General features: G+C 35.9%; 1 protein-coding gene and 1 pseudogene across 5 annotated transcripts; both read right to left on the reverse strand.

The window, feature by feature from the left end:
* Positions 1 to 1,939: 1,939 nt before the first annotated feature.
* LOC137743663 (putative disease resistance protein RGA3) lies at positions 1,940 to 13,313 on the reverse strand (annotated as a pseudogene). The gene is made up of 12 exons (XR_015953267.1): positions 13,055 to 13,313; positions 11,201 to 12,148; positions 6,529 to 9,184; positions 6,328 to 6,390; positions 5,725 to 6,172; positions 5,467 to 5,589; positions 5,261 to 5,349; positions 4,933 to 5,139; positions 4,396 to 4,781; positions 3,669 to 3,977; positions 2,699 to 2,822; positions 1,940 to 2,385 (listed from the first exon to the last, which is right to left on the reverse strand). The product of XR_015953267.1 is annotated as a putative disease resistance protein RGA3 (transcript).
* A 4,096-nt stretch (positions 13,314 to 17,409) lies between these two features.
* On the reverse strand, positions 17,410 to 21,640 carry LOC137742692 (uncharacterized protein At4g26450). Of its 4 annotated transcripts, none has more exons than XM_088679421.1 (5): positions 21,182 to 21,570; positions 19,129 to 21,084; positions 18,765 to 18,954; positions 18,432 to 18,509; positions 17,410 to 17,740 (listed from the first exon to the last, which is right to left on the reverse strand). In XM_088679421.1, the coding sequence occupies exons 2-4, from the start codon at positions 21,069 to 21,071 to the stop codon at positions 18,438 to 18,440; spliced, it is 2,205 nt and encodes a 734-aa protein (XP_088535547.1). In that variant the 5' UTR covers positions 21,072 to 21,084; positions 21,182 to 21,570; the 3' UTR covers positions 17,410 to 17,740; positions 18,432 to 18,437. The 4 variants fall into 4 exon arrangements, with proteins under 4 accessions (XP_088535547.1, XP_068338726.2, XP_068338725.2 ...); XM_068482625.2 differs by having other exon boundaries at positions 18,455 to 18,509; positions 21,182 to 21,566; XM_068482624.2 differs by having other exon boundaries at positions 18,455 to 18,509; positions 19,129 to 21,640.
* Between the last annotated feature and the right edge of the window lie 1,373 nt (positions 21,641 to 23,013).

The following is a 23,013-nucleotide window of genomic DNA, read 5'->3' on the forward strand; positions in this document are numbered from 1 at the left end:
AGCTTTCTAAAGCTGGTAGCTAGTTTGAAAAGCTTTCGATTCCTGTAGATGGTAAATTTATAGATAAAATACAATTATTCCAAGTATTTTACCCATTACAAAGTAAGAATAAATAATGTTATTCACACATTTATTATTTATTTGATCTGACGACTAAAAATTGATAGCAGTATGTAAAAAGTAAAAAATATTGAATAGCACCGCTCGTAAAGATCTAGTTACAGCCGCTATAATTCCAAGATATAAAGATAGATGTGGAGCTGTGAGGAACATTTTAACTTTCTAGGGTTCCTGGTTGTGACCCAAGTGCAGTGCACCTAATGGAGAAATATGTCCAAATTTATTACTGTGTACACCCTTTTGAGTATTACGTCGTCACGCATTCATGAATGAAATTATAGAGAAATTTTTCTTTGTAATTAGAATTCGAATAATACATTATGTATTTTTATATAGGTGATAGAAAAATTTTATTTTTTAAGTTACTAGCTTTTTAACGCACGTATTTCATCATCTGTATAATAATACATGATGTATCATACTGTGTTTCAGTCAAAATCTCTCTCTCAAAGCCATGGAGAATTGAAGGGAGTAGGATTCTCTCCTCTCCTAATCTCTCTCTCCTTCCATCTCCTCCTATTTAAACGGTTGCAATTACGCCACGTCTACATCTTGTTTTGAATTTTTTTATATAAGGAATAAGACAAAAAGAAAAGTGTGAGAGGAGAGGAGGGGATGGAAGAGAATGGTAATAAGAAAAGAGAAAATCCTACTCCAAATTGAAGACCATACCATCTGATCATAACGGTGAATTACAGAACAACATGCACTGTCTACCAAATTGTCCGTATAATGTTTGACTCCCACACAGACTTCATTTCCTTGAACATAGTAGCTGTTCACACCACCCTAACTTGTTTTTGGTTTTCCGTCGATTTAAGATACAATTTGGAGTTTTATTTTGGAGGTATCAGGAATGAATTGAAATGTAATAATATCGGTTTATATAGATGCATTTATACATATTAGCCTTCATGCACGTGCTTACATACGTGCAGAAAATATTTTTTAAATCACGGCATGCTATGTGCGACTTCCACATTTTAAATGTATTTATATGCGTAAATTGACAAAAAGAAAGTTAAATATTTGAAGTAAATAAATAATGTTAGATCATGTTAGAATAAACCTCTTATAAACCAATTAAATCAACTAAATCCACATAATAAAATCGGTCTATAGAATTTACATTAAGAATAGAGAAAATAATATTTAATAAATAACTGATTGAATCACATTATTGCTAGTCCATTGGGAGGCTAAGCGCATCCCCTCCCCCTTAGTGTAGATAATATCGTTTGTTAAAAAAAAAACAATCATTTGACAACTATTTTAATCACATTATTATCCACGTGCGAAAAACCTTTTATATAACTGACATTACACTCCTCTTAAGACCTTTAATCCACGGGATGTCAAATTTAGATTGCTAGTCGATTATATTAGTTTCTAGTATGGGTAGGAATATAGTATATATTGTGATTCTTAGTTATATTTGACTACGTTGTTCATTCACTTGGTTCGTGATACAGTCAATTAACCGTTATAGAATTTTTCCTTTTTTTGTTACCTGGCTTAGTCTAAAATGCCTTAATTACATAGCTTTCTTTACTCGTATCAACTTCCCACATGGTAATTACCAATCCAAGAAAGAAAATAAATGTATCGGATTCTGAAGAAATACTGATGCAATATCAAATTAGTTGTTGCGTCGGACTCGAATCATTTGCATTCTTTTGGCATAATCTTTTTGAGTTCATAAAAATATCAATCTAAAACCCGTTTGCTAACGAATTTATTTTAGTTTTTAGGATTCATATTTTTTGTTAAAGACAAAGGAACGTAAAGAAATGGATTTAGAATGGAACACAAATGAAACTAAAGATGAAAAGTTCTTCTCTAAGATTCTGAGTTGGTGGAAGGAGAACCCTCCTGACATACGTTACGTTCTTCTCCAAGGTGGTAAAATTTAATTTACCCAATGTTCTTGAAGAAACATTTGAAAAGAAAGAAAGAAAATTGACGATTATTAGGGAGGGGGAGGGGGGAATTCGAAACTACTACAATAATTTACAGAAATGGAGAGTTTCGAATTCGGAATGCATGGATAGAAATCTAACATCCTATCCACCAGAATATTGAACCACATGCCATCTTGAAGAAACATTCCACTTGAAAAGAATTTGGTGAAGAAACAAGAAAATGCCAGTTGAGAAGAATTGGAGAACAAGTCTGGGCCTGTAGAGCCGAAGGTAATCCGCTGAAGAATGAACAACTAAGTCACCTCGCATCGTATATGACCAAGTCACCAACAGCAAGTCAAAGCTGCAGGAAAGAAATTACCATGAGTATTAATTTTCATACTAATTCTGTATATTAAAACATGGACAAGGATTGTCTGCCCTTCCACTTCCGGTGCCCTCCTGTTTTGTGTGGTCATAGTTAAACTACGTCAACATTTTAAATTTTTTTTTATAGAGATAATTAGACAAAAATAAATAGTAATATAAAATGTTAACGTGGCTTAACCGACCACACGAACAGGAGGGCATGGGAGTGCACCGAAAGCGGAAGGGCAGATAATCCTTGTCCTTAAAACATATAGCCTGATATGACCGCAGCAGAAAAACTCGCTTACTTTATATGTTGCAATTTTACTTCTTCAACAGCATAACCTGCCACCGCTGAGGCATAGTGAGTTCCATGAAAGTAAAAAACCCCTCGAAGACTCTCATGAGTGATACCATGGTCCAATGAGCTTGCTGCAAAATGAACATTTCATATTGGTACTCTCACAATAATATCACTCAACAGTTCACCAAGTTACTCGAGCGATATCAATTACAAACAAAATCAACAGAATTCAAATCACTGTGCATATGATTCAGAAATTACAAGTAGCCCCAACACTATGAGTCTAAAATCTTCATAAGAAATCAATTACAGGAGTTCCATAAATTATATTAACGTCGTTAACCTGAAAACAAGTATCGGGATAATATAAACAAAATTCCTTATTGTGCAGGAACCAATGGAGTAAGTAAACTGCAAGAGATCGAAGCAACAAATGTGATAACTGTACCACTACCATTGTGATCAGGATAAAAAATCATTAGCCGCCAGAAGCAAAATTCCACTTAAAAAGTTTTGGAACAAAACAATGTGGATCAGAATCAGAACTAGTCTAGCACTGTGACTAATTGTGATTGACTTATGGCTGAACAACCAAATCCGGTTCGATTTCAATGTATTTCTCAACAACAACGTCATGACCCAATTTGGAAATTACATCCTAGCTTGAAAAGGACTGTAAGGCAAGTATATTACCGAACAAGGTAGAATGAGAAATTTAGCATGCAATGGCTGAAAGAAGGATGAAACAATATCTAAAACAACAATCACCACTTTTATGGAAAAACATATCTTGTGTTACACTACTTGGACTCTGTTTGTACCTACTGCACTACATCGTTCCAGTTGAGTAAGAGCGTCATGAAAAATGCCAAAGGATGCTAGAAGAGTTATATATGCCTATTGGAAACACGACATATATAGCAAGTTGACTCAATTACTAGAAGAGGAAATGAGGTGGAGTTTGAAAAACTTACGTTGCTTAATTCACTCCGACAGTAAAGTGGGGACGCATTGCATAGCTTTGGCAAAGGGTAGATTCATCAAATTCTTGTAATTCCTAATCCCCAGCTCTATAAGGGATGTAAGGTTACCCAACAAGTCTGGTAAAGTCTCCAGTCCCTCAAGTCCAGTCCCTCAAGTAGTTGATATATAAACCAGTTAAAGAAAAGTGTTGAATTTGATGAGGCAGAGACTTGAGCTTTGGCCACCCTTTAAAATGTAATAATTCAAGCTGCAATGATCAACCTTGAACATCAGGAATGGAATTGAGCTCCTCCCCGAACCTGCCAATGGTGAATTTTATCAATTTCGGGTTTGTAGACCTTTCCACGGATTTCTTAAATTTGCCAAATTATAAAATCCCTAACTTAGCATTGCAACTGATGATTCTTTACCTAATTTCTGCAATAATGCAAGCATTTAACAGTTCATCAAGTTACTCAAGGGATATGAAATAGCAATTAAATAATCAACTGAATCCAAACCATTGTTCATCATGCGATTAAAAAAAACTGTTCAGAAATCACAAGTAACCTTAAAAATTTCACCCAAAAAACTTTGTAAGAATAATAACCAACAGAAAGCAATTGCAGTAAATCTATGTTTATATTATCTGAACATAATTTTACATGATTGCAAGTCTTGGCATTGCTCTTCCAAGTTTATAACAAGATTTGAATACCGTGAACGGAAATTTAATACCTTGTACATCAGCACTTGGACTCAGTTTCCACTCATTGAGTATCCTGAAAACGGCCACAGCATGCCAAAAGAAATATAGATGCCAGTGGGAAACACACAACATATATGGTAAGTCAGAAGTCAACTGTAGAGTGTACTGATCAATTAGAAGAGAAGAGCAGGTGTGGTTTGAAAAGCTTACATGACTTAATTTCAATGCAAAAAGTTCGAGCCATTTGGATTTGTTTGTACATAAAATATGGAATACAAGTACTCTTGGAGAACTGTGTAGCCATTCCCCTTAAAGTTCCATCCCCTGAATATCAAACTGTATACATACTTTGGTTTTTCCGCAATGCATTTGTTGTAGTTTCGCAAGGCTTGCATAGCTTCATACACGACCTCAACTGATTTAAAAGAAGAGGGAGAAGGAAAAAACAAACCTTGTTAACTAGTTTAAATTTTTGTGTAGTAGTAGAGGAGACAGAATAAAAGAACAAAAATGAAAAACATGCAACATGAGCTCTGTAATATGATTTCAAGAATTTAAAAACTCACTAGCGATATTTGGAATGTGAGAAATCTTAGGTCAATCCGTGGCACTGTCCTCGGTGCATCTTTCCTTTAGATGGGGATGACATCCAGAAATATATAGAGTTTGTAAGTTGGTGAGGCGTTGCATAGCTTGGACACTAGGTAAGCTCTTTAGATTATTGCAAGAAAGAATCCTCAGCTCCTTAAGGGATGTAAGGCTACCCAACCATTCTGGCAAAGTCTCCACTCCCTCAAATGACTCTATCCACAAAAATGTTAGAGAAGTGAGGTGTTGAATTTGTTGAGGCAGAGACTTGAGCTTAATAAATAAGAAAACTGGGAATAATGTTACCTTGTCAATATCTCTGATTGGACATTTTCTTCTTATGTACACACGATAGCCCGTAGAAGCTTCCACCCGCTTCAGGGAAGTGCCACAAACTAAAGAAGGGGTGAATGCATAAGAGTAAGCAGCACAGTGGATCAAAATGAATTCTCAATTGAGAAAGCCGCCTAATGCAAATAGATGAATTTAGAAAAAGTCAGTTGATAACTGACCCAGGAAGAAACAATGTCGTAAGCTGATACATAAAGAGTGTTTTGGCAGTGTTCACGTCCACAAAAAAGTAAGACATTTGAGAAATTACATGCCCCAACTTAGTGCCAACAGCAAGTAAAAAGCTGCAAGAAAGAAATCACTATAAGTTTTAACTTTCAAACTAATTATGTGTAGTATTAGTAAAACAGATAGCCTGATATGACCATAGCAGAAAAGCTTGCATACTGTTTAAGTTGCAATTTTGGCAGCAGGAATACCTCTCCTCTAGCATTTTCGTTTCCTATCCCATAGAATTTTACATCCTCAACAGAATACCCTGCCACCGCTGAGTCATAGTGAGTTCCATAAATGAACAAGCCCTCGAAGACTCTCATGAGTGATATCAAGGTCAAGTGAACTTGCTACAAAATGAACATTTCATATGGCTACTCTCATGATAATCTCTCTCTCGATAATTTCAGCAATAATACAGGCACTCAACAGTTCATCAAGTTACTCGAGCGATATCAATTACTGACACAAAATCAATAGTATTCAAATCACTGCGCATATTATAAGTAGCCCCAAAACTATGAGTCCAAAATCTTCACAAGAAAGCAATTACAGGAGTTCTATGTATTATATTAACATCGTTAACCTGAAAACAAGTCTGGGGATAATATAAACAAATTTCCTCATTGTGCAGGAGCCAATGGAATAAGCAACCTGCAAGAGATGGAAGCAACAAATGTGGTAAATCTACCACTGCCATTGTGATCGGGATAAAAAGTCATTAGCATGCAAGGGATGAAAGGATGAAATAATATCTAAAGCAACAAACACCACATTTCTGTAAAAAAACATATCTTGTGCTTCAGTACCTGTACTCTGCTTGCACCTACTGCACTACATCGTTCCAGTTGCGTAGCTTCAATCCAAGTATACTGATCATTAAAAGAAGAGGGAGAAGGATAAACAAATTATGTTATAATAGTTTAAATTTGAGTGTAGTACTATTGGAGACACGAAATAAAAGAAGAAACGTTAGCTCTATAATTTGATTTCAATAATTTAAAACTTACTTGTGATCTCTGGAATGTGAGAAATCTTAGGCCAATCTGTGCCGCTGTTCCTCCTGCATCTTTCCTCTAGAAGGGGATGGCATCCATAAATCCCTAGTTTTTGTAATTTGGTGAGGCGTTGCATAGCTTGGACACTTGGTAAATTCTTCAGATTCTCGCATTTTTTAATAAACAGAAATGCAAGGGATGTAAGGCTACCCAACCATTATGGCAAAGTCTCCACTCCCTCAAATGACTCTATCCACAAAGATGTTAGAGAAGTGAGGTGTTGAATTTGTTGAGGCAGAGACTTGAGCTTAGGCCAACCAAACAACCTTAAGCTTGTAAGATGCATTAATGATCCAACTTCAAAATCAGGGAAGGAATCGAGCTCCTCCCAGAACCCACCGACAGTCAATGTCTCCAAGCCAGTGGGCCACTGTAGCCCCGTTGGCAAATATTTTAGGTTTCGCCAATTTACAATCGACAAAGTACGGAGAGAATGGAGGTGGTCTAAACTTGGAAGAATGTGTAAATTAGGCATACCACGTATTTCCAGCGTCTCAAGAAAGAGTGGGAATTGTAGGCTGCTCACCCAACTTTCTAATCTTTCACAATATCCAATGGTCAGATCTCGAAGGGAGGTCATGGTGCGCAAGTCTGAAGTAGATTGTAGACTAATGCACTCCTCCTCGTCAATTCTGCTACTTTGGGCACAAAAGGACGCTATCTTTGGGCAACTCCATATCCACAGTTGTCCAAGACTATTGCAATCCTCCTCCTCAACTCTCCCACTTTTGACACCAAACCATGATAGCTTTGGGCATTCCCATATCTCCAATTCCTGAAGAGAGGGACACTGTTGTGGAAGAGCAGGTAAGCTTGCTAATTCACTGCAACACATGATTGTCAATTTCTCAAGAGAGGCGACTGTGAGGGACACGCCGCCTTTCATTTCAATTGATGTCAGATCATTGCAATTCCTAATTTGCAATTCCACGAGAGAGGCCCATACACTCAATGGGCCTGATAGTCCATTGCATTCCGTTACACTCACTTTCACGAGAGAGGCCCATAAACTCAATGGACCTGATAATCCATCGCAACTTCGTATACTCAATTGTTGGAGAGCGGTGCAGTACTTTAACCCACTCGGTAGGTGTGACAATCGTCCACAATCTTCAATCTCTAATTTCTGTAAAGATGCCATGCTCTGTGCAATTGGAATAATCGGTGCTTCTTTCCATTCAATTAGATCACCACAATAAAAAATATGTAATACTTTTAACGCTGGAAATAAAGTAATTGTTTCCTTACTTCTTGTGGCTACATTGTGGACAAGACCATAACCGTAGAACTCTGCTCCAATACATTTCAAGTTAGCCATTCCTCTAATCTCAAGCTCTGTAAGATTGGGTAGATGACCGAGCGGTGGGACTACTTCACATTTGCGGCATCCAAGTAATTGAATCTTCTTCAAGTTGTTGAGCGGTAATGACCCACTCATCATCCACGATGGAAACTTAACGCCCATGAAGTTTTCAATACTTAAGCTCTTCAACTCAGGATATGGTCGGAGGCCTTCTAGGACATCCTCCTCCTCATTGTTATCAGTTGTTAACCTATCTGCTGTCCATTTGAATTCCAAATGACATACTTTCGTCTTATCCTCTAATTTAGCTTTCTTTGCTTCTTCTCCATTCTTTACATGCTCCAGATTACAAACAATTAATTGACCTTTCAATTGTTTCAAGCCAGCCAACTCTTCAATCTGATGACCAATCTCATTACCCACCAAAAAGTAAGGTAATGTTCGAAGGCAATTCAACCGGCTTATCCCCTTTGGGAATTTGATATCCACATCAAAATAAATATGTCTCAGGTTGATCAAGTTTTGCATTTCTTTTGGAAACTCCTTAAAGGCACAATTTGTTGCTCTTAATGTCTGAAGGTTATAGAGCTTGCCTATAGATTTGGGGAGTGCTTTGAAGGTTGTATTGGAAATGTCAAGATACCTTAAGTGTTTCAGCCTACCAACTGAAACTGGAAATTCTTCAATATAAGCATTACTTAAATCTAAGAAGCGTAAAGCTTTGAATCGTGGAAGAATGTTAATAGGAACTTCATCGTAGTCGAAAAACAGTGACCGCAATTTCCCATCACTTCTTTTTGGAATTTGTCCTAAATCAAAAGTAAAAACCCAAGCAGCATGTCGAATCTCTAATGTATTATCTATGCCACCTAAATCTCTCATCAAGCTTTTGGATTTGGATACATGTTCTGTAAGATCATGCACAAGATCATGCATCTTGCATTTGCTAACAATGCCATCGTCACTCATCGTAGCATCTTGAAATAAGGAGCTTTGCAATAGAATATCAAAATATTCATTGCCTATGTCCTCCATATCTTTACTTTCGTCATGCGAAGCGCGGAGTAGTCATTGAGCCATCCAAAGTTGAATCAGGTTGTCTCTTTGAATTTCAACATCTTTCTCAAACATTGAGCAATATGCAAAATATTGCTTCAATGATGGTGATTCTAAATTGTCAAAACTCAACCTCAGGACTGGCATAATTCTATCTTCTTCTTTTAATAGGTTGTCCCATATTTTACTGTTTTTAAACGATGACCATTCTTCAACACTTTTTTTAGTGTGCAAAATGCCTCCCAAAACCTGTTAATTGGATTAGTGAGTTCAAAGGTGTCCTAAAATAATGTAAAAAATAGGTTGTACATAAGTAAATTCATTAATTATATTTAACTTCACATATTTTTTTAATGCCTAAAATACCTCTAATTACATTTTGACATATACAATTAATCTTATGCAGATTGAAAATTGTTGGGGGGCGGGGGGGGGGGGGGGGGGGGATTATTGATTTCCCACAACAACCCCCCCCAAAAAAAGCATTAATGTTATAATTTATTATTTGATCAGGATTTTTTTCTCAAAAATGTTTTTCTTTTTATCAACGACCACCACAATTTTGTTTTAGGGTTCAAAATTGTTTTTACGGTAAAAGTAATTTACCTATTAGCATGCTATTTTACCTAGCTAAAATATAAATAGATAGATATATTATGTTGTTTTTGGTATGAAACATAGACAAAATAATGTATCTATTTTCCTTTTTTCATAGAATTTGATGTACCTATCTATATGTTAGTGTACCTACTTAGAATAAGAGTATTAATTGTAAAAATAATTTATTTATCACATTATAGCTATATAATGTACCCAAAATTTTATATTAAATTATTTTTCATCTAGCACATTATGGCTATATATATTGCAATACAAATAATTTACTAAATTTACCTATCCCTTGAAATTTAAACAAGATAGATTAATATAGCTCTATATATTATTTTTATATAAATTAATCTACCTATATATATTATTTATAGAAAATATTATTTTTTTGGTATATGTGGAAGACACATTTAGGTTGAGGAATAACATTTATGAAAAAAAAAAAAAAAAAAAAGGGTGAGTAATAATATCTTTGTGGCATATGTTGCAAATATTTATAAATTATAATAACAGGTTATTTATTTGCATATATGACATACTTTCAAATTTCAGTTTTATTTGGATGTTTAACACTAGATGGTTTTTTGTATAGAAAATAAGAGTTGCAATGACCTATCTCTAAATAACCCCTTTTGTAATGATGATATTCCAATGATGATTACAAACATGAATGGTTTTGATTCTGAAATTTATACTGTCAAAATACGTTTTTCACAAGACCTTGTCCTAATTTATAAGGTGGTGCACCCAATGGGGTGGAGGCAAATATTGTCCTAATTTATAAAGAGAAAATCTAACTTTAATCCTTATATAATTTCACTTTTAGACAAATGTCTGGTGTAAGATTATACATTTGAAAATAGTTTATTGACTTAGTATTTAGGTCAACAGTTGTATTCCACATCATATTTATTATTTTTTCCTTCTAGATTAACTATTTGTTTTTTACTATAATACCCTTGTGTAATTAAGGGAAATGTTTCTATTGTGTTGTGCATTTTTTAGGAGCCATTTTGGCTTATTTTCTTACCTCGTTTGAATTGAACTAACATATTTGAGGACCAACCATATATGCCTTCCATAAATTTTCTAATTAATCAATTTTGTAATTTTTATTTATTTATTATTAGGTCACATGTAATCATATATTTTCAATCATAAAAATATGATGTATCGAACAAAATATTTGCACTTAAGTCAACGGACATAAAATATCGTACCTTTTTTTCATTTGATACAAATGAAACTAATGACTAAGGTACCTAATCAAAATAGTTGCACCTAAATTAATGGACCTAAAGTTTCGTAAATAGTTAAATTTCTTTTCTATTTGAGAACTGACTTAGCATTAACGTAATAATTAAAATTGCCCTGTATGGGATACAATTATCTTGCATGACTGGCAATAGGTAAGAAAAAATGGCAAGCTTGTAAATAATAGCAAAACGTATGGATATCATTGTAGATGATGTGTCAAAGTGGTTTTAAAAGAAGGATCTAATTCAGAATTATAAAACCATTCATGCTATAATTTAAAAATCATCTTGTTTAAACCCTAATACCCAAATTTCCTGATTTATAAATGAAAACTGTGTAAACAAATAAATATAAAAAAGGTGCAGATTTCATGTTATGATACATAATAATAGTACGCACCTTTGCCACCAACGGAACACCACCGCAATTTTCAGCAATCTCCCTTCCAATTGTATCAAACTCAGGATCACTGCTATTGGTGAAAGCTCTATTTTTCATGATGGACCAACATTCATCCCCTGAAAGTTTTCCCAATACATGTCGTGGAAGTAGCCTTTCTGAGGTTAATGCAACTTTCTCTTTGCGAGTGGTGACCATAATTTTGGATCCTTTAGCAGAACTAAGCTTTGACAAACATTCCATGAAACTCTCCCATAATTTGGAATCTTCGTTCCAAACGTCATCAAGTACGAGTAAGTATTTTTTATCTTTCAACTCTTCGTTAAGAGACAAAAGCAGAGTATTCTGGTTATCTTTAGAATGAGCTTTTCCCCGATTAAGTTGTTCTAACATTTGATGTAGGATGAAATTGACGTCAAAAGTGTCGGATACACAAATCCAAATCTTTTTTTCAAAAAAACTTGTGTATCGAATCCTCATTGTAAACTGACTTGGCCAATGTTGTTTTTCCGAGGCCTCCCATTCCCACGATGGCCATAACCGCAAGATTTTCTTGATCGTATTTGGAGTCGGTCAAGGTTGTGACTATTTTTGACACATCATCTTTCCTTCCAACAGTTATTTCGTCTTTGCCAATGAATGCGTTGGTTTGTCTGTCCCATCTAATCCCCTGAGTGGTTGCAACTTTATTCTTGGAAGCTAGTCCAATAAGAGAAGCTTTCCTCTCGAGATCCACCAAGGATGCATTGATCTTCTGAATTTTATGCGCCATTTGAAGACGAAATGCAAGTGGATTGGAGAGTGAAAAGAAGTTAAGAACCTTTTTCTTCATATGGTTTTGGATTTCGACTTTACGCCGATAACCTTCGTACTCGAGTTCATCCAAGACATCCTCAGCATCATGAGCTACGTCTTTGAGTTTCTTCACCCATGCCTCTATTGGCCCACCTGTTGGAGTTTGAGACCCTCTTGTCCCACATTGGTCAATAGTATTTTTTCATAAACCTTTATATAGGCTTATTCCCTTTTCTTAGTAATTAGAACTTGGACCATTTGGAAATGGATTGAAGGCTTGGGTCTTATGGTTGTGTGAATTAGGCTTGAATATAATATAGCCTAAATACAATTAATATTAATTAATCAGATTCATTAATTTTAATTTTCGGATTAAGTTTTTTAATTAATTTATTAATTAAAAAACGTTTTGATTAAAAGACACAGCTGTTAGAAAGAGTTGTACTTTTTGATTAAAAGATACAGCTATTAGAAAGAGTTGTGTGCTTTCAAATACACTGAACAGGTATTTGAAAGGGTGTGAAACAGCCTATATATTTGTAATCACAGTATCCAAGTGAGAATCATCTTTTCTTCCTCCTTATCTTCCGTACAAAATTTCCAGAGAGTAAACACACAAAGCAATTCGCTAGAGTTCTATAATCCGGTGCGGGTTGTAGAATTTGGTAGTTGTATCCTGGTCGAGCAGACATTGTAGAACCACAAGCACAAGGGTGGGACGAAAATACTGTTCGAAGGACATAGCTTTTACGCTAGCCTCTACCTTCTGTGATCAAGTTAGTATCATTGATATTATTATATTAGTTTATGTATTTATTGTATAATTTCATTCTGCACATCAAGTATATTTGGTAAATAAAATATTAGAATTTAAAGTTCTGTTTATTTCTGTTATATTTGTTTATTTCTGAATTGTTCTCCAACACATGAGCTACGTCTTTGAGTTTCTTCACCCATGCCTCTATTGGCCCACCTGTTAGAGAATGAAAAGAAGTTAAATACCTTGTAATTGTAGCATGTGTGTGAGAGATTACAAGACAATTCAAAAATATATACTACCTTGTGGTTTGTCGGCAACATCATTCAACAAAAGTTCAATGTTTGTGAATGACTCTTGAAGCTTTCCGAGCTCAGCTTTGAAACCCCATGCAAGACTGAATTGTTGAGCAGCAAGTGAAAGCACCTTCTTCAGTATTCCCTCGGTAGCAAAAGTAAGCACAGCTTCAGCCGCCATTCCTTCAATTTCCTGCAACTCAGCTAATCACAGTGTTTAATTTCTGTCTTGGATGCAATGCAAGTGCAATGGAGGATGATATGATAGACAAGAGACGTCGGTAGGTCTAACTTTTTATAACGTGAAAAGGTGGTGTATTCAATCATTGAAGGATATATTTGATCCTTTCCTTTAGACACGACTAGTTCCTTCCTTCCTTAGTGCGCTAACTATCTTACGTACGTTTTGAATTTAATTGAAGGATACGTTCGATCCTTTGCTTTAGACACTTCTATTTCCTTCCTACCGTGGTGCTTGCAAGGAAATATTTGTTTGGTAATGCTTCCAAGGATATATTTGATTCTTAATATAATTGATATATTCTTCTTTGGTTTAGATATGTGTCTACTTTCTCGTTTACTTGTTCTTTTCTTCTTTAATACTTTTAGAAATTTTATCAATTGCTAAATTGCTTTCAAATTCTAACTTCTTTTTCTCATCGCCTTTACTATACATATTGGCCCTTATGTCTCGTTGATGTCACGTAATGCTTTGCACTTTAGCTCCTTTTCCTCAAATAACCTTGAACAAGAAATCATGCTTTTTATTTTCATTTACGAACTTTATTTATTTAAAGATACATCATTTGGATTAGTGGGAAATTCCTTTCTTTTGCGGCCTGTTGACAATTCAAGGCAATATTTTTCTATCTATTAGTAAAATTTACATGGATTAAGAGTACAAGATGCCAGAATAAGGTAAATAACTTTTTTTAATCAAACAACAATGTCAATCCCACTTTGGCATTTATATCATAAAAAGGCATCGTTGTGAATATATTGATAAAAAAAATAAGTACAATAAGTTAAGAGAGACATGAAACAAATAGAAATGAAAAATAAAATTGAAATAGCGATGATACGGGCTCAAACCAGCAATGAAGCTCAAATCTAGGAGAAATTTTTCCTTGTGCTTATAACACAAATGGTACATCACGTGTTATTATATAAGTGATGGAAAATTTTATTTTTTATGTCACTAATTTTTTTTATTTTTTACATTTTGAATTTTGCTCTTCCTTGTTGATCCTTTGCTTTAGACACACCTAGTTCCTTCCTTCTTTCCGCGGCGCGTCCAAGTATCTTACGTTTTGAATATAATTCCTCCTTGATTCCTTGAGGTTAGTATATATAAAGCAAAATCCTTCAAGAGGAAGACATTTGGATGGGTATAAAGGGGAAACTTGATAGGTTTTGCTAAATATTTTTTGTGCTCTCTATGAAATTGATGGTAGAACAAATCAAATTTTGCTGCATTTTGTATGTTTAAAACATTCAAGGTTGGTAAAAGTGGCTAATATTTATAGACAACGTTCGAAAGTTAGATGGAAAAAAATTACAATTCAAGTGGTTAAGAACATTTATGTTTGGTCTTAAAGTTTAACCCTCCAGTTTAACGACATTGTTTGTATTAAATGAAAAAACTTTCTAAAACTAGCTTGTTTAAAAAGCTTCTGAGTCCTTTTCGTGCTAAATTAGTCGATAAAATATAATTACTGTGACTGTGAGGATTTTACCAAAACTCTTGTACAGCCGCTGTATGCCAAGATATAAAGATAGATGTCATCTGCAGCTGTGAGGAACATTTTTCCTTTTTAGGGTTCCTAGTTGTGCGACCGAAGTACTGCTACAGAGAGTTCATGTCCTTAAACGTGATAGCTGTTCACAACTTCACAGCACCATAACTTGTTTTTGGGTTTTTTTTTTTTTCTAGCATGGATCCCAGTATAGTATATGTCATGAATCTTAGTCATATTTGACTGTATATTCAGCCATTCATTCACTTGGTTCATGCTATTGGCGGTTAATCGTTGTAGAATTTTTCGTGTGTTTTTTTTTTTTTTTTTTGAATTTTACTGCGCTTAGTCCAAAATGTCTTAGGATGATGTCTCACAGCATGGCTTTCTTTACTCGTGTCAACTTCCCACATGGTAATTACCAATCCAAGAAAGAAATAATGATTCTAAAAAATATACTTATGCAATATCAAATTATTTGTCACATACTTTTCTTATCACTTCAGTGAGATTAAAATTGTGTTTGGATGAAGAAATTTAAAATTGCTGAAGAATTTCAAAATGATGAAAATAGAAATGATGAATTTTATTTTCTAGAATTTGTAAATTTCCTTATTTGATTAACCTAAAAAACAATGAACTTTGAATACGAAATTTAATGTTCAGTTATTAATATATAAATAAAAGATAGTGGTTATGAAATGTGCTAGTAGTGGTGGCGGGTGACGACGGTGATGAAGGTGGGGTGGTGACAATAATTGTTGCGATGACGGTGGGTGGTGGCAATGGCAGCAGCAGGGGCCACAACGACATGTGGTGGTAGAGGCAGTCGTGTTGGTGACGATGATAGTGGGAAATGGTAGGTGGTGGTGACATGAGGTCGTGGTGGCCACTCACGATTGAGTTTTTTTATGTTTTTTTTTTTAAATGTTCACTCATTGAAATTTGAAAACGACACCTATTTATAGTTTTTTTTTTTTCCTCGCGGAAATTATAAAATTCTATATTTATGAATCGAAACAAGAAAATTAGTGCATGTCAATTTTCTCACTTTTGTTTAAATTTCAAGTTTATTTCTCTCAACTAAATGTAATGTAAGAGGTAAAAGCTTATCGAATGCTTCTTAGTTTTGCCAATTTTATTTCAGGTTCTTTGAATTGATTGCAAGAAAACACGTAACTACTTGCATATGATAACTTATTAATTGTTACAAACAAATTACAATCGAAAACATACACATAAAATTTTCTTTTATAAATAAAAATGACTCCTTAGGTATAAATAGTAAATACAAATGAATAGAGTGCCAAAGTTTAATTTTGGTATTTAATTTTAGTAAAACTAATGAAAATGGTTTGAAAACTTTGAGTTTTAACAGTAAGGACAAAATAAAAGATAAAATGAATAGTACCAGGATTGACTTTTTAGTGTAAAAATGTAGTTTTTCGTTAAAGTGAACAGTACCAGAAGTTTTTTTGTTAAAGTTCTCTTTCATTTTTGGGTTAAATAATCTGGAACATAGCAGCCAACCACGTGCAGCAAACAAATTATGAGAGATACTTTCTACATTTTCCTAAGCTTATTGGAAAGTGCAATGCAAAAGCCAATGCCATGCACGTTGCTGGAAGAAGGGACCAATCTCCTTCTTCAAGTATCAAACACCAAATACGATGACTAAACAATATGGAAGCTCGCATTCTAATAGTATCAAGTATTACAAATAATGCCAAGGAAATAGATCCCTTTTTACATTTAAGGTCCAATCCGACAAAAACTTTACCTGCATCGAGGACGTCAAAATGGTGGCATCCAAAGTCCGTCAGGCGATGCCATTTAGGCAAGTGAAACTTACTGGTGCATGACAATTGGAATATTGTTAATTTTTCGTCCAGTTGCACGTAAGTTTCTTTGGCGTGACATAATATTCTATTGGAAGTAAAAATCTCAAATTGAAATGCATATATTCCATATCAAGATGACACAGAGAACCGTTTCTCCAATGAAGAAGTGGGAATCTGTCCGCTCAAGGACGTGACACAGCATGTTCGGTTGAACAGGTTTGAGGTCTGTAATTTCTCTGAAAAACAAAATGAATTCGATGGACAAACTTTTGATACAAAAATAGAACTAAACGGACACGAAACAGGCTAGAAAACAAAGATTCATTCAACCGTGATTCATATACAGCTTATTGTCCGATTGGTTCCCCAATTTTGGTTCGATTTCTGCATATTTTTCAATGAGATTTGGGTTCTTGGAACAACCAGAGGAAATGAAAGTGTAAGGCAACACTTTTCCTTACTGCTACCACAAGCAAAAATGTTATGCAAACAGTTAAACAAAAAAGGGTCAAAATTCCATGCTACAATATGTTCATAATCATAGAATATGCATCTTCTAAACGTTTATCAAACACCGATACGATATATCATCACAAGCATAGATCATCGATCTTCAATATTTCATACGTTATTACTGCGTATTAATATCTAATACATATAGTGTCGATAGATGTTTAACGAGCAAGGAAAGTTGCGAATGAGTTCTACCGTTTCTGTCGATCGACATTATTAACATTTTCCATCTAAGAACAAGGTGTAACAGTCTATACGTCAAGTCAATGGGGAATAACAAATGGCGTCTTCAACCATTACCGCCAAATGCGAATCAACACGATTAAAATTTTTCATGTTAAAAACAAGGTGTAACAGAAAATTAAAAGTATTTAACATCCTTAAACTTCCTACCAGAGGAAGAGACTTGCACCCTTAACAAACTGAAAAAATAAAAATCAATCAAAGCAAAGATTGCCACTTAAATGAAGCAAATGGGACAAAAGAACCCCCAATGATCTAAGCATTACCGAATTGTACATCCCAGCAATATTATGAATGGCTGGATCAAAAGGGCTTCTCATACTCCTGTGGGGTTGGCTGCTCCCAGGGCCTCAAAAAGGCTGCACAGGTAATTTTAGAAGTATTAGATATGAAAATTAAACGAATGGCGAGAACCATTTTTAAAAGAGGAACAAAGTTTTGACCTATAAAATAAAAAACTGCTGGCACGTTGTTGTCACAAGACTCATAACAATACAGTTAAAGAAGTTTCCTGGACTAATCAATCAGATTCCGTTCTCTTCCAGAATGTTGCAAAGTGGAAGACAAGACTATGAAAGCAAACGTATGTTACTGACTATTAGTTACCTCAAGCAAAGAATAAAACTCACCCTAGCCTTTTGCTTTTTAATTCAGTTTTTTCTTGGAGAGAAACATGTTCTTACATCAAGTATCACCAATTTACAATTCCTATCTCAAGTGTGCATGCAACACATTCAAACGAATAAGCAGTTGAAGGGAAAGGAAAAATCTCCGTCAAGACTTTCACCCACCATCGCCGTACTGAAACAGTTTTAAAAGTGTAAAAAGAAACTACTTATTCGACTCGTTGTAAGATTCAACAGACCAAACGCTGTCAGAATTGATTAAATATCGGGACATTTGTGTCCCAACTTGTATGTAGTTGGTACAAGGCATGTAACAATTAAAAGCACATAACCTTATACATGTTCTGTTCTAACACACACGATAAAAATCCAACACCATCCCAGCAGAACTTGACAGGTATTTGAGATTCATTAGAAAACAAACCAGTGATTAAAAAGGTGGCATACTTAATGGTATTTCTCCCAGCGCCATGTATATCGAATCATCGTCAGCAAGAGCCGGCTGAAACAATAAGTAAAATAACAGAAATATCAGTTGTGACTGTATGCTAAATTACTTAGCAGTGCTTTTCCATTAAGCAGCCAAGGACAAAAGATCACATGGGCAATTATGCAATAGAAGCACATGTGCAGTTGTATAAGTTCAAGTAATCCATTTATATGTTATTGAGACCAAATAACCACCAGGACAATGGATTCATAAATAACTTTCATATCTGCAAAACTAACAACTTAATCTAGCAACAGATGTTAGTACCTGTCCGTTATGAAGGTCAATTTCATTATGCACTGGATTAAGATCCCCTGGTACCGTTGAACAACTTGGGAAATCAGTTCCCAGCAACTCTGAAATCATAAGCCCATAACCATCTTGAACATCAGGGATATCGTTAGGATTCTGCGCATGGTTGGTAAAGCCATCTAGAGGAGTAAATTCAGCATCTGTCCTGTATATTGAACAACATGAAAACACAAACATAAATACATGTAAAAGAAACTAAGAAAGAAATATAAAAGTACAAACTACTACCAGCTTTACTTGACACCCCCAGAAAAAACTTAAACTGAAGGGAGAACTAAATCAATAATCATGAACCGGAATGCAGCTAGGAAAAACTTACTTTCTTTCGGTATTGTTGAAGGTCTTATCTTCTTGGATGGAGTCATTTTCTAAATCTATGATCTCAATCTCTTTAACATCGATGGTTCGTCTACTGTTTTCACCAGACAAGTTGGAATTACTCATTGACAAATCAATATCAACAGTTTCTGCTTCTTTCTTTATTCCAGAAACAGTTGGATAATCTATTGCATGATCACTATCACGATTCTCATGTGCATCCATGAGATTAAGGTCGCAGATCTTGAATGAATTTGGAAAAAGCTGCTTTTCTTGCACATACTCCATACAGGCTTCACTTCCATTTTTTTGGAAAAGGGAATCATTCATTACCGAGCTCTCATGATCATTAGCTATAATTACCTGCTCATCAGCAGAAGCGTTTTCTTCCTGTGAACTTTCTTTCTTTTCACCCAAGTTAGGAAGTTGGAAACACTCATCTGTGTCTGCAACCATGTAAGGAAGCCATTGTCTCGGTTTTTTAGCTCCCCCCAGGTTATCGTGTAATTCTAAAGCCCTTTTCTCAACTCTTTCTTTAACTACAAAGCTGGAACTCCTAAACCCTACTGGTCCCTGACTTGAGTCTTGCTCGTCTTCACGAACAAAAGCTCTACCTGGCAAAGACTGGGATCTTCCATGTTTGTTTTGCTCCATACCATATTCAGGATCTAATTCTACTAAAATTTCAGCCGACTGACTGGACTGAGGTTTAGAAGATTCGGGGTTGAGATCATTCTCATGAGGAGTTTTATCTGAAAGAGTGGCACCTGTGGAAATATCAAGAGAACCGCTTTCAACTAAAACTTGAGACTCTTCTGGTTGGACAGCAACGTCGGAGGTGCTCCCCACCTGGATATTTGTAACTGGATCAACCTTTGGACCCCTAGAAGTCAACGACGAGCGGATTCTGGTGGGCACCTTGGCAAATTTGGAGAGTGTCAGCAAATCAGTACCATTCTTTCCTGAGGAATCACCCTCAACCTCAGCCTCCGGAACCCTAAGCTGAATCGGTAAGTTCTCCAATACGTTATGTTTCTCGGTTTCATAACTGGTGGCAGAATCTTGATCCTTCATCTCTATATCAGATACCTTGGAGGGTTCCTCACCAACTTCATCGGTTTCAATTGGACCATCTTTCCAAGCACCAGAAGAACTTAGCTTTGAGCTCATATCCTCATCGTGGTTTTGACTCTTGTCTAATTTAGATTCTGAATCCACTGCATCCTCGCTCTTCGGTCCCCAATCACTTGGACTGGAGTTCTGTTGCAACCCATTATTACAACCATCTTTACTGAGCTTCTGCTCCTCATGCTGTCCAGATACAGAACCTTCATCCCCCTCCATATCAGAGGAAGCCCTACTGTGCCTATCAGTGAACGAACCACCCCTCCCATACTCTTGGCCCCAGTCGGAACCATAAGCGCCCCTATTCGATCCAGCCGCATTTCTCCTCCTTCCCTTGAACTGATTCCTTGCATTGTTGCTGAATTCATCAACACCAAACCTTCCCCTTCTAGAACCTCCATCCGAAACCGAATTCCCCAACCGGGCAAGAGCTGAAGTTCGGCCCTCTGCTGTAATTTGCAACTGTTCAGCTTCCTGAAACTCCCCCACTTGCTTCTTGGAGTTCTGCCATTTGGCAGACAGCACATTTGGAGGCAGCAGTCCCTGAGCTACCAAATACTCCGCCGCAAGGCGCCCCGCCTCCGTAAAGATATCGCCTTTCCGGGGTGGAGGAGGTGGAGGCGGTGGTGGAGCTGGAGGCGGTTGGAAAGACTTCGGGCGGCCAAAACCCCGATTGAAATTGCGGTGTTCGGTGCTGTAAAAGCCATGCCCCCTCATAGAACCCTCCGGGGAGATCCGAGAGTTGGGAGCCATGCCCATCCCCATGCCCATGGAATTGGACCTGTACCCATTTCCGGGATTCCGATTCCGGGCATGCATATTTTTATTGTGTCTACACAAATCAAATACAAGTTATTTCTACAAATTATCCTCAGAGATTCAGCGCATCGCTGAAATTAGGGTTCTTGGGGATTTCAGATTTCAGATACCTTGCAAATTCACAGAATTGAGCTCAAATGGCGGTTACCCACCAACCACCAGCTGTTCGTACAAATCGAAACACCGAAAAATCACAACCCTTTGTTCTGATCCTCGCAAATTTTCATACCCAAGATTCAAAGATTCAAAGCTTCCAAGAACAGATTCGGTCTTTATGGAGAATAACCGCTGAAATTCCGACCTTTACTTTCTGGAATTTGGGAATTTCGAATTCGATTCATTCAAACCCAGCTCCCAATTTGTGTCATCGGAGTATTCAAGAGCGGATCTGCGTCAAATTCCCACTCACAATCTCAGAACCCTGGCTCCCTCCATTTTTTCTCCCCCTTTTTCCAAGAAATGGTACCCGAGCTTGTTTATCAGTCAATTTTTTGTGATCAGCAGCATTTTTTTTTTTTTTTTTGGAAACTCAGAAATTTTGATTTTTTTAGGTATTTACTTTTTGGGAAGAAGAGGAATAAAATTAACAGAGTTTTAACGAAAAATCCACGATATTACTCATTTTAACGAAAAGTTATATTTTTACATTAAAAAGTCAATCCTGGTACTATTCACTTTACCCTTTATTTTGTCATTATCATTAAAACTCAAAATTTTCAAGATTTTTTCATTAATTTTTCTTAAAATTAAAAGATGAAAATTAAATTATATAAAATCCGTAATGGCGTATTTTAACTAATTTTCAACTCGAAATTTTATAAAATCTTGAGTTTGGTTAAAAAACAATGGAGGAAGAAAATTGCTGACTTTGGGCTTTCAGGTCCAGTTGTACTACCCAACACTTCAGTATTGGGTCATCCAGGGCTTCAAGCCCATACCCAATTAATCGGACCCAAAATCCGATTAATGACTCGTTTACGTAACCGTAATCAAAGTTGGAGGAATTGGATTGTGGAGGAATTGAATTGAGGAGAAATTGAAATGAAGAGGAATCAGAATCGGATTTCTGTTGAAGCTGTTTACTTAAATGTTTAGGAATCAAAATAAAAATGAAATTGAGTTCGTAGAAGTTGTTTACTAATTCAGCTAAATCAGAATAAGAATTAATATGATCACTAAAATACCCTATTTTCTTTTATTTTATTCTATTTATTTTTAAAAACATTTTAACTAGTTATTTTTACTTATTTAGTTAAATTAAAGAATTAAATGTCCACTATTGTTGCAAACATCATTCATGATTTTAGCGAACAAACTTCGTCGCATTCTAAAACGACGTCTAAAAACATGATCAGGGTAAACGCTGTTGGGAATAAAATAATCTTCCAAGAGATCTTTACCTCGTCTTTCCCTTCTTCTATCGATGTTTGCCGCACGTCCGGGTTTGGCTATCTGACCCATAGCTTCCATGATACGGCGGGAATGTGAGACCCTCCGCCTTCTATGGTGATCATCCTCATCCTCCTCCATTGCGAAGGCCTCATCTCCACCTCCACCTTGGTCAAGATTGACCAATTCTTCCTGTTGTGCCAACAACCTTTTCTGCTGCTCTTGCAACTGTTTATACGCTTTCCTTGAAGAAGACATTGTAAGAACTCAAGATTTGAAAACGATAAAGAAGAATTCTGAGCTAAAAAAAAGGATTGAGTTTAGTGTGAGGATGGATGTAGGGATGTAGGGTTTATATGGACAAAAAAAAAAAAGATGAGGTTGGTTAATGACACTACGTGATTGGTTGAAAATCTTAGCGGAAATCTATTCAAAAAATAGTACGTTCGGATAATGACACGTGGCGTGACGAGATTGGTTAAAAATCTTATCGAAATCTTGCCTAAATTATTGTAAACAGGAAGTGACACGTGGGTTGTCGGGATTGGTTGAA

Source organism: Pyrus communis, chromosome 11, assembly GCF_041283825.1.
Source record: "Pyrus communis isolate YQ-2024b chromosome 11, ASM4128382v1, whole genome shotgun sequence".
Taxonomy (NCBI): Eukaryota; Viridiplantae; Streptophyta; class Magnoliopsida; order Rosales; family Rosaceae; genus Pyrus; species Pyrus communis.

Coding starts and splice junctions, on each gene's coding strand:
- LOC137742692 (XM_068482624.2), bottom strand. CDS start 21,071: ATGCATGCCCGGAATCGGAATCCCGGAAATGGGTACAGGTCCAATTCC. Junction 18,955..19,128: donor TTCAACAATACCGAAAGAAA/GTAAGTTTTTCC, acceptor TTCAATATACAG/GACAGATGCTGAATTTACTC. Junction 18,510..18,764: donor TTGACCTTCATAACGGACAG/GTACTAACATCT, acceptor TTATTGTTTCAG/CCGGCTCTTGCTGACGATGA.